This window comes from Copidosoma floridanum, unplaced genomic scaffold (assembly GCF_036245765.1).
Source record: "Copidosoma floridanum isolate Cflo_tuat_1 unplaced genomic scaffold, Cflo_Japanese_pri ptg000004l, whole genome shotgun sequence".
Lineage (NCBI taxonomy): Eukaryota > Metazoa > Arthropoda > Insecta > Hymenoptera > Encyrtidae > Copidosoma > Copidosoma floridanum.
This window is the reverse complement of record NW_028321881.1, coordinates 41,637,135-41,649,193: the sequence shown is the minus strand read 5'-3', so window position 1 is coordinate 41,649,193 and position 12,059 is coordinate 41,637,135. Positions and strand designations below refer to the sequence as shown.

At 31.5% G+C, this 12,059-nt stretch overlaps 1 protein-coding gene across 3 annotated transcripts; it reads right to left on the bottom strand.

Moving 5' to 3' along the window:
- Positions 1 to 1,093: 1,093 nt before the first annotated feature.
- Positions 1,094 to 11,331, bottom strand: LOC106646050 (uncharacterized). Of its 3 annotated transcripts, none has more exons than XM_089595656.1 (8): positions 11,204 to 11,331; positions 6,819 to 6,918; positions 6,032 to 6,125; positions 5,751 to 5,958; positions 5,464 to 5,693; positions 3,720 to 4,186; positions 1,912 to 2,287; positions 1,094 to 1,823 (listed from the first exon to the last, which is right to left on the bottom strand). In XM_089595656.1, coding segments are annotated over exons 2-8 (2,031 nt in total). In that variant the 5' UTR covers positions 6,820 to 6,918; positions 11,204 to 11,331; the 3' UTR covers positions 1,094 to 1,168. The 3 variants fall into 3 exon arrangements, with proteins under 3 accessions (XP_089451782.1, XP_089451787.1, XP_089451784.1); XM_089595661.1 differs by having other exon boundaries at positions 3,720 to 4,096; XM_089595658.1 differs by lacking the exon at positions 6,819 to 6,918.
- Between the last annotated feature and the right edge of the window lie 728 nt (positions 11,332 to 12,059).

Sequence of the window (12,059 nt, the reverse complement as noted above, 5' to 3'; positions counted from 1 at the left end):
TAGCATTTCTTTTATACATTCAATGCAAAAAAAAATTTTATTTTGCAAAAGTTATATGATGTAAAATTAGTGGTCTCAAAATATTATAAAGCCAATGTATCAGCGAAAAATGCTCTCGCAAACTCAGAATAAGAGAACTGCAAAAAATTTTTTCCGATTTTTCTGTCACAAAAAAGAACTATTGCTACAGACTCACGAATTTAAGAATTCAGTCTCCCTACAATAAAAATTAATCACCCGTGACTCTTTTAAATGTAGCATAGGAGCGTTTTTTCACCTTATGTTTAATTATATCGACTTAGAAGATACAATGTTATGCTATCGTTGTTATGTACATAATATTAGTGTAAATGCAAAGTTTTATCTTTATTTGGTACATCACAATCTCTAATTTACGACGATTGTATGGGTAGGGTTACCGCTGCCCATTACGTTGCATTGGGAAATTCTTTTTCATCACAGTCCCAAAAATCATCACTCATTTTATTTGTTACAAAAAATACGATATAAATATTTCAAAAAATTTTTATCTCTAACTTTTTATTCAATTTAGTCCTTGTAGTATTCTTTTTTTTATAAAATGACCCATTTACTAATGGCAAGATTACAGAAATTCACACCTTAAAAAACTATACTACTGATATGATAACGTACAAGGAGGCCACTTCTTTATGAAATTTTTTGTTTAATGATGAAACTAATATTTAAAATAAGTTTACGTAGCTATAGTCTCATCTTCACTCATGGCTTATGGAACGAGCAATAAATTAGTGAATAAAATAATTCTCCTTCGACAGCTACCGTTAGTATGTCGCGTTATATCTGTATAAATAGTCATGCAGGTTACAATACTGCTGATCGTATGCGTCAAAAAGGTTAGGTACGAGTGAACTCCCTTAAAAACAATAAGTTTGGAATCATGTAGAAAAGTACGGCAAAAGTTACAGAGACACAGTGAGTTATTAAAAAAAGCTTTATTCCAAATTTCTTTTAACATAAAGTAATTGTACTTATCATTGCATAAAGTCGTAAAAACTATTCAGCAGCTACCTGATACACCTTATGCAGAATTAAAACTATTAAAATTAAGTGCCAGTACTCGGAATGTTGATCAATTCATAAAATAAATATAGCTGTTTAATTTGTTGTTAACATGAAGTACAAATGATTAATTTATTGTTCCAATTTTCTTTAATTCTCGCATATTAAGGTAAGACAAAATATTCCATATGATTTCGTCTGGCAGACTCATATAGTTAGTTGTCATTATGACACTCTCAAATGCTTCGTTAAGTACATTTTTTGCAGCTGTCAATACGTTTCTTTTTTCCATTGCTAACTGAATGCGAGTTTGTAAAACGTACTCGTAAAAGCGTTTGTCGGTATTTTCCTGGAGTGCCAATAAAACAACTGTGGAAAGGTAATGGTAATTTTCATAATCCAACAACTCGACGTATGAATCGAGTGGTATCGTCATTATATCAAAAATAGACTTGTGGCCTATTTTAACTTTCTTCAGTTCATTTATCGTACCAGTACAAGCACAGAGAATCCTCGACCACGTACCATCCAATGTAAAGAGTCCATTTATCGGAACCAAATCATGATGTACTTTATTTAACTGTAAGTAAATGGCGTAGTAAAAAATGATCAAGGACGAGAATATTTCCGCACGTAAACGATCGCTTCCCTCAAAAAAGTTATAAATAATCATTAGATTAATTGTTTCGTAGTCTTTAAATTCCCACAGTAAACATGCCATCATTATATCATTATCATTAAAATTACGTATGTTAAAACGCGGCATTTGAACGGAAAAGTGCCTGTTAACAAAAAGAAGAAAAAAAAAGTTTACGATTAATTACAGTAAGTTTCTTACACTATACGTACTTTTTCGAGTAATATACATACCCATCGGTTCGAAAACCAGCCTCTAACAGTATTTTAACAAGGTTCACTTGACGCTTCTCTATAGCCACGTACATCATCGCGTTGAGGTCTTGACAAGGATGTTTACTCGTGTCGTCGATAAAATTTTTGTCAAGCAATTGATTAACAACATTCTCGTGGCCCATAGCGACAGCCACGATTAGCTCATGCAGCTTGGGATTGTTTTCACAGAAACGAATGGACACATCATCACTTTCAGTTGCAGCAGGGTTTTCATATGTTACCAGGTCAACGTTTGCCTTTGCCAACATCAAGTTCAACAAAGGCCAACATTTAATTTTTACGGCTAAAGAAAATGGTGTTTCTTTTATGTAGTCGTGCTCATGAATATTTGCTCCTGCAAGTAAAAAAGTGGAACCATGCGAGTTTGACTTTTGAAATTTGTGAATTTATTTCCAAACTAATTAAAGAATAAACTAACGAAAGAATAAGGAAAAAAAAATTTTTTTTCTTATTTGTTGCAAAATTTGTTCATAACTATGGATTTGATAGTCATGCAACAATCCACTATCAGTAATTTCGTAAAACTAATAAAAAGTTTTAAGGAAAAATTGGGTGGACTAATTCAACTCAAAGGTGTACATCTTATTTTTACACGTATGCATACGGGTAGCATAGCAGGACGCTCACGGTTCAAAGCTTATTGTTGAGAAAATTTTTTTACCAGTCTGAAGTATACGTAATCTAAAAGTAAAATGTTTAACAAAATTTTTATGCCTTGCAGAGTTACACAAAGTTTTTCAACAATCGAGATATTAATGGTTGAAGATTACAAAAATTGCAAATTTTTTCAAAAGTACAACGTTTAGAGAAAAATTGCAAGAAAGATTTTTTGCTTAAAATGAACCAAAGAATAAGAATAAATTTTTTTTCAACAAAAGTTTATGATTCTTTAACTTATTTATGAAATTTGTTAATAACTTTAGTTACGCAAAATTTCACAGCAAGCCACCATCAAAAATCGTGTTCGGTGGATCAAAATATAGGGGTAAATGACCCAATTACTGCGCAGGCACCAATTACTGCGCACTCGATGGTAACTGAAAATAAGAAAAACAGACTGAAAAATTTGGGTGCTCGGATATTGTAACATGTACGGACATTAATAACGTTCAATCCAGAATCATACTTTACATCATGACATTTATAATTAATAAAAAATGTTTGTCGTTTTAATCGCACAAGATGCTGCAGATAAAGATTAAGTAAAACTGGTTCAATTAACATCGAAAAATATTGAGAAATGAGAAATTTAGTACAATCAAAAATTTCAGTGCGCAGTAATTGGGTCATTTACCCCTATAAAAAAAACTCGAGTAGGACCATTTAAATTGAAAAGTTTTTGACGGGGTGAGATTATGTTACAGCAAAATGAAAAAGTATATCAGTTATGTTAACGATGTTACGACACTCATGATTATTCAGTTGCATTTCACAGCAACTGATAAACAAACTGTATGTATATATATATATATATATATATATATATATATATTACATTAATTTACTATTGAAAAGAGCCAATAGCAAAGATATTAATACGAACACACTATATATTATGTACAGACTTTTTTTCGTGTATATTTCCTGTTAGTCGCTTGAAAAATTACACTCGGCACTTTTGAGAAGATTTATTAAAAAATTCTATGACTTGGGTGTTTTTGAAACGTTTTGCGGAATGACAGGTGGCGCGTTAAAAAACAACTATATTATACAGGAAAATGTATTTTTCTAATGTATTTTAAAAAATTAAAATTTTTTTGATTTACCGTTCTCAATGAGAAGACTGGCAATCCTGTAGTCCTTTTGCCCATCGTTTTCTCTGTAGCTGGATTCCATTGCCTTAAGTGATAAATGCAATGGTGTCTCGCCGTAAAAGTTCTTCACATTGACGTTCGCTCCTTTACGAATAAGAGCTTTGACCATTTCTTCGTTTTGATGACGAGAAGCTCGATGCAGGTCTAATTCGCCCATACTATCATCAATACTGACACCAATCTTGTGCAAAACCTCAAAAAGAATACACGTTTTTTTTTCCTGATTTTGGTGAAAACGTTCGTGCTTATCCCATTCTGCATAGTACATTAGAGCCTTGAGCGAGAATTCACCGTGAACATACAATTCGTCAGCACGTCTCAGAATATACCTGATGAAGTGCTTGTGCTTTAGTGTCCATCGATTAATATTTAGTTGACATATACTTAGTAGACTTCTAAAGATGTCGCTGCTTTTTGCACTGTGAGTAATAAATATCAATGAAACAAATTTTTTTTTTTTATCAATGGTAATAGAAATGGATGGTGTATGACATTTTATCATTAAAATATGTTATGAATAAAATTTTGTTTGTATACAAATACGTACTTAAAACTATGGGATTAAACTTGTTAACTTACATGGACACTTGAGTAAAACTATTTTTCGTTCTTCTGAAAATTAAAATTCATGCAACATCTTATCGTTCATTCCATCGTATGGAATATTATTTTATCAATTGCTCTCAAACTAAATTGTTAAAAATACTTTTTCTTGTAGTATTGAACAATTAAGGAATATTTTAAAATAAGCATTTTTGTTGAGCATCTACAGCAAAAATTATGGTATACCGTTTTGTTCATCTGTCTGTCAAGTGATTAATTCTTCAAAAATATAGCACATGCAAAAATCAACGAAAAACACATCAAGAAAAACCTTCAATGTAGTTTTACGAAAAATTCTATTAAGTTTTGTTAAAACACGATTAATTTTTTTTATATTTATAACGATAATATAACTTTATTAAGCAGTTACGAAAAATGTTTTAGGTTTACTGTAAAAAACAAGAATATTGAATTATATTGCGCAAAAAAAATCTAAAAATTGAACTTCATGCACCTAATTTTTTTTAACCAATGGAATAGAATTATCAAGCTCGCTGTTTAACGATCAATTAATTGGTTCATATATAAATAAGTGAATGTATTATCATGCTAATAATAATTATCTAGATCAATTTCAACATCCTAAATTTGCAAATTATTCATCATTTATATTTTGAATAATTAATAAAACGATTGAATTCCATGTCGTTCACGTAGAAACTTAACATTTGATAGTGATCAATAAACTTAAAAATAAATATTTCCGAACAAAAAACTATTCGTTTTATTTCCATGTTACTAAAAGTTTATGAATATAAGCTTTCTTTCATTAAACACAAATTACAAAAAAAAAATAAGAAAAATATTCATTGGTACATTCAACACAGACGTTTCTTCAAGTCAAACTATAGGTAAATTTTATTTTTGCTGAAGACCTAGAGTACAAACTTCAAATGTTCCCTTTATCATTGTAGATTCAACTCACCGGCTTCTAAGATTAATATGCCCTTGGTTTAAAATACGTATTTATTAATTTATTTGAACAGTTTTGAAGAAAGATATTTTACATATTTTATGGATAATATTTAAGTAGCACCATCAAACATATTATTCGTCCACTCCTGATCAATAAAACCAAAATAATTTATTTTACCCAAACGTGATGAGTTTCTTTGCAGAACCAACTTTGTAAAGTGAAATGGCTATGTCCAGTGGCAAGCGATAATTCATGTCAATAATATTGGGGTCTGCTTTGTGGATCAACAACATCTCCACAATCTTCCGAGACTTTTCTTGTGTTGCATAGTGCAAAGCCGTTTTATGATAAATGTCTCTAATATTGGGATCAGCTTTGTTTTCCAAAAGAAGCTTGACACCATTGATCTTCAAATTGAAACAGTTGAAAAATTTGATAAGACTTTCAGTTAATCAAAATTTTACCTGCTGTTTTCTGACTGCCACGTGCAGTGGAGTTTGAAGTGTATTGTACACTCCTCGTAAATTCAAATTAGCTCCATACTCGATAAGTAGCGTCATAATGGGTAGTCTATCGTCAGCCTGAACTGAATTATATGTATTCATGTTATCGTATACTAGATGCAAAGGTGTTTCAAATTCAAAGTTCCAGTCATTTACGCACGAAGAGTCTCTAAAAAAATGATAAAGATCACAATGGAGAAAAAATTGTTTATTGTTACGATTTTTGTCATTGAAAAAATTACCTTTGCAAAATTTCATTAACCAGAGCAGTGTTTCCGAAACGAACTGCTTCGTGAAGACTACTCTCCATCATTATTAGTGCTTTTTGAAATTTCACTGAAAGAATTAGTATAAAGTATGAAAATTCAAAAATTAATATTTTTCAACCAAGCATTGATTCTATGTTAATTAATCATGACAACAGAAGGTCCTAATGTGAGATGTAAAGACTACCTACTCCACCATAACAATATTAATTATTGGTGCTAATATGGATATCAAAATTAAAAATAACATTTTTTTTATTTTACTCATAACTTGTTTCATAAAATGTATTGTGTATTAAAAAAAAAATCCTTTAATTTTGTTTTTGTCTGCTCTCTTTAAATTAAGTAAGTTTAAAATGGTTCTTTCTTCTAAAATGAAAATTTTAATAAAGAAGGGTATAGATCTACCTTGTGGTAAGACAAAATTTCACTAAATATATTCAAGAATTATTTCTTAATCTGTTGATTTCAAATTTAGCATAAACATTTTTGAAAAAAAAGTGAAACAGTACCATACGATGAATTTTTTTAGTTTTCGAAAACTTGTATGAAATTAATGTGTATTAAAGTCATGACGTTTTACATACTTAAAGGCTTTTGGAACACTTTGAGCCCATAGAAAAAAAAAAATGGCTCTTCTACTGAGGGTGCAGTAAACTTTTAAATATTACGAAAAACAGAATGAGATAAAAAAAAGTTATTACGCTACAATCGACGAAAGTACGGTATTCATATTGTTAATTTACGAAAGTACGACACATACTGGGTGAATAAGTCGGATGTCCTAGTACGTGGCCAAGCACAAATGGAATATGTCCCAGTGGCCAGAATTCTAAGTCCCAGTTTTCAGCCACTTTGTTTCTCTAAAGCAAAAGGCAACTTTGATAGTTAGAATTTCTAAGAAACCGTTTAACAAATAATTTTATAAAGAGATGAAATATACTTCAAACTTTTGACAAATACTGTGTGTGTGAGTTGTACACGATATTTTTTCATATTTTTCATAACATTTTATGTCTGCTGTAGCAATTATTTTAAGGACAAACTTCTAGGACAAAAAGTTACGTTCACACAGGACTTAGTACTACGTATACGTTTCGCTTCTTTAGCCTTTTGTATGATGCTTTTATAACATAATATACATATAGTATACAACGTATCTTAAACATACAGCATTCTGTATCATCGTGTTAAGTACATCAGTATGTTTTGCCTCTTTTGGTTGATAATACATCTTATCATCATAATGTATACTTTTCATTAATTAATGTATGCGATGCATTCAATCAAAGTTCACTGGAATAAAACTAGAGAAGCATGGGACTACCAACGGCAGACTATATCTAGCGTACACAAGGATTGTGCATAATTTCGTTGTGCGAAAATTTTTGTACACAAAATATTGCCCATATGCTAATAAATGGCGATCTCAAAGTATTTTATTCACAATTTTTCGTGCCCAGTATTTGTGCCCAAATTAATGGAGTTTCATTCACAAACAATATCTAATCTAAATAGCATGTGCACAAATCGTACGTTGATTTAGGCGCACATATTGTGTACATATAAATAATTATAAAATACTTTGTGGTCTTCATACATAACAATTTGGACACAACAAAAATGTGCATAACCCTCGTGTGAATTGGACACAGTCTGCCCGAAGATAAAATAAATTAACTAAGATTAAACAGTAATCAATACCATATTTTGACAAGTGTGAGAAATGCTTTGACCAATTGCACAACCTGACATTAGCATGCAAAAGTGTAATTAACGAATGTATAAAATGAATCAGTAAGTAAAGCGAGAACGGCTATGATTTACATATTTCTAGTTTCATAAGATCTTGATCTGCAAATACTTATTATCTGGTGGGAAAAACTTTAAATTTCAAGCTCAATACACAACTAACTTGTTAAATTTAAAATTTTGGAGAGGCTAGAAACTATAGGGGCTTATACACAAGCTCTTACGACGACATCGTCTCAAAATGTTTGTTATCAACAATAACTTCAAAAATTTTTGACAAACCTGTTGAAAAGTTGAATATGATACTGGAAATAATAAATAACACGACATACGAAATTTGTATAGACCTAGCCGTTCTGCTGATGGGATATCGTAATTTAAAGTTTGAAAGCAATACGTATAATATACCTGTATTGTGCAAATTAAAAGAAAATATCGTAAATAAATATTATTTTGTGGCATTTTTTCCCGTACTTTTTGTACTTTTATAATATGAAATTATATTTTTTACACAATGTAACAACGACAATAAAATTTTTTTCAAATATTGAAAATAAATTTACTTTTTTAAGTTGACTGTACCATTACAACCTCCTTAACTTAAAAGTGTATACTTATCCTGAGCAACAGAGATCGTTAAAATAATTCTACTGAAAATACTATTACTAGTGTTGACACTATTAATGACTATCCATTTGAAATCGGTTATCTGCGCACAGTAACGTCAGTGACCGTGTGCAAAATGTGTTATATAAAAACAGGGATGGTGCCACTGATCAGAAGCTAGTTTGACGGACTAGAAGTCCCTCTTCGTTACCAAAGTACCGAAAGTGGGCTTACGGTGGCAGTATTAGGGGGTAAACGATAGATCCAAGGTTGGCTGCTGAAATAGTGAGAACCTAACTAAACACGAAGCTTCTTTTGATGGCATATGCATATACCATTGCAAGTGAGATGTAATTTAAGTCAACAACGACGAAAAAAAATTTCAGTACATAACAATTTTTTTATTTTTAATCAAAAGAAATAACTCTTTTCAAAGGTAATCAAAAAAATCTATACGTTGACATAACTGTAAGTATTAATTGTAAAAATTTTTTTTGAATGAAAACAACATTTCTTATTAGAGGATCAATAAGACGAACGTTCTCGTTATTTATTCTGGTTACCATTCCTCCTTCCCAGTCCTTAAAATATTCAAAAATTATTTCAAGTACAATCAGGAAAAGAGTTTTATCACACTTCAAGTAGAGAATGTACCATATACTTAAGTGTACAAAAGCATCTAAAAAAAGTCGGAACTCATCTTATGTTTACTTATATTTCACTATTATAAAAATGCTAGAAATGTATCAACATAACCACGCACATTAGGTACATAAAATGTATACATTGAAAATGTATATATTTTTACGCAGTGTAAGGCTAGGCTACTTCAGTTATTTTGGCAGTACACCTCGGATATACTGTTTGCCCCTTAACTCTGCCACCGTAGGCCCACCTCCGGTTGCCTATTCAGAGGGCTTCCCGAACTCGTTCGTTAGCCACCTTAGATTTCTGATTAGGCAGTGGTGTAAATGTCTTGAAGAGAATCTAAAATCTGCAGTTCTATTCTGTTCTGGATAGAGTCCTGAGACTTCGTTCATACGTACTAGAAATAAGATCTTGTAGACTAAGATTGACCAGAATAAGATTTTTTCTGCTGCCGGGAAGAACCTCACTTACACTCCTCCATTGGTTTATGGGCATATTCTGATTCAGCTAGGTTCTTTTCCGCGTAAGTAAAAAAAACTTTTTCTCTTTCTCTCTCTGTATAACTTTATAACTTTTTACGGTTCTACATTGCGCATTCCACACACCACGTAAGGGCACCGTCACATGGAGCAAGGAATCCGTCTGCGGAACCTATTTGAGCTCTTGAAAGTGAGAGAGACAGAGAGAGATTTACGGAAAAGATCTCTAACACTCTTATGAGCTGAAATGGGTCCCATATACAGATTCTGTGTTACATGTGATTTTTGTCATACTTCATTTTTGTGAAGAGTTATGTAGAAATTAAAGTAGTGCTATTTGGCCGATTTTATAAGCCAGCCACAACCTAGACCAACAGATAGAAAATAAAAATTTATTCTCGAGAAGTATCATTAACGGGAAGATTTAAATTTATCTTCTACCCTGATATTGATTATAATGAAGGGGGAAATAACCACTTATCTAACGCTAATCGTATCTTGCGTGGGAGGTTATTTTTTTAAGGTCGATTTTTAAGCAGAAAATAATATTTTATTTTGCCTTAAATAACTGTGTTGAGAGATAACATTTTCTTTTTTATCTGTTGGTTCAGGTTTTCTTTTTTTTTTTTTTTTTTTTACAGCCATTTCTGAGAACTGCGCCCAGTAGGCTCTGCCATGCTGTGTTATCATGCATATATAATTGCTATCGTCATTGGCAGGGTGAAAAACTGCCTCAGATATAATTGTGATAATATCAATCACTTACACAGCAAAAGGGTCCCTTATTTCACATGGCTTCTAAACCATCGGACCACAGTTGGAAATACGAACATGAGAAAGTAGACTCTCAGATGTGCAAGCTAAGTGAGTAAAGGCTGTGGGTCTCAGACGCGTGAGCATGCATTACCAATCCTCCCAAAGCTATAAGAACCGCATCCTGAATCACTGGGCTACCGTGGCCAGTGTTGGTCTAGGTTGCGGCTGGTTAATAAAATCAGCCACATGGTACTAATCCAATTACCAATAACTCATCACTAGAATGAAATATAACAAAAGTACTTCGGATCTCTACAAATCAAGAGGTTTCTCAATCTGGATTAGTGTTGCAGCTGGTTTTAATTTTTGACCACCCTCGGTCTTCAGCTCTAGGTGTATAATACTTTAGTGGTGACATTATTTTCATGTAGAGGTTATGTTACACTCTAGTTAAAGTCAACGATAAAGCATGCGTTCAACCGTAATAGTTAGAAAAAAAAGCATAAAACAGTTATATCTAGAACTTATTATGAAAAAAAAAAAATAACCTTTTCCATTCTTAATATTCGATAGAATTTGTGAACTAGTTCTGTCCTCGCAGGTAAGTATAGCAATACAAATAACTAAGTTTTGCATTCTTACAGTATATCAGCATTAAGTATTGCAATTATTCAATACATAATATGTTAGATTCCTACATCTGCACCATCAACTGTAGAGAGACTTCATAAAATTTTTAAAGTAAATGAGTAAAAAGTTACTAAGTAGAACTTCAAATGTTATAACTGGTACCCAAAAAAGTCATTGCTTTATACACAAACTATAGTAACTTTGAGTGCAACTAATATGTTTTTCACTAAACCATTGCCTATTAATACTGTATATAATAGAATATTTTCATACTTACAAAATCACAGCATGTATTTGACACCCGTACTAGTATCCGCAGCAGCACCGCTGGCAACACTGAAGAGTTACGTGAAAAGTGTTGAGAGACTTAAGCACTTGAGACTTGAGACGCATTATACACACATATCGTTCGTTCAACCTTTTGCATGTTTACATCTGGCTCACTTGTTTCACTCTGTTCGTTACATATTTCAATATTTGATCGTTCCACCAGTAGGTGGCGATAGCGTGCTTACTTAAAAAATGCGCTAAAATTTAAAAACCTTGTACTTTGATGTTATTGTGAGGAAATTTACATTTTAACCTCTAGTCAACTGATTATCTGATAGATGGTTGTGTTTAACTATCCTATATTCAGAAAATTACAAGTAAAATATTTTCAACATACTTAAAATTTTTCATCACGTTTTTGTTTCATAAAAATTCAGTAAAAAGTTAGATATCTTACTTTATTTTTAACTTTCACTCGAATACATCGAATGATCGAATGAAGGAAATATGTAATGAATATGTTAACTTAGGATTGTTATAAATATATTTAGGAATCCTAGTTTTTCTACTACTCTACTAATATGTGATCGTATAAATTTGTTGGTTAAAATAATTATTATAAGCGATTTTGCGAAAATGTGCCGTTTTGCAAAAGTTATACATGTTGAAGCGGCGTACGATCCTTTTTGATCAACTTCCCTATGCAATAGATCAATAAATCATTTGGCCATGTTTTGATTATTATCTTTTAATAACAGTTATTCAGTCACACGACTTTTCTTAGATAAGCATCTTGATTGTTAGGTATTGTATTTTATTTACGTATTTTTTTCTTTAAAACAAATAAAGGAAAATACATATCT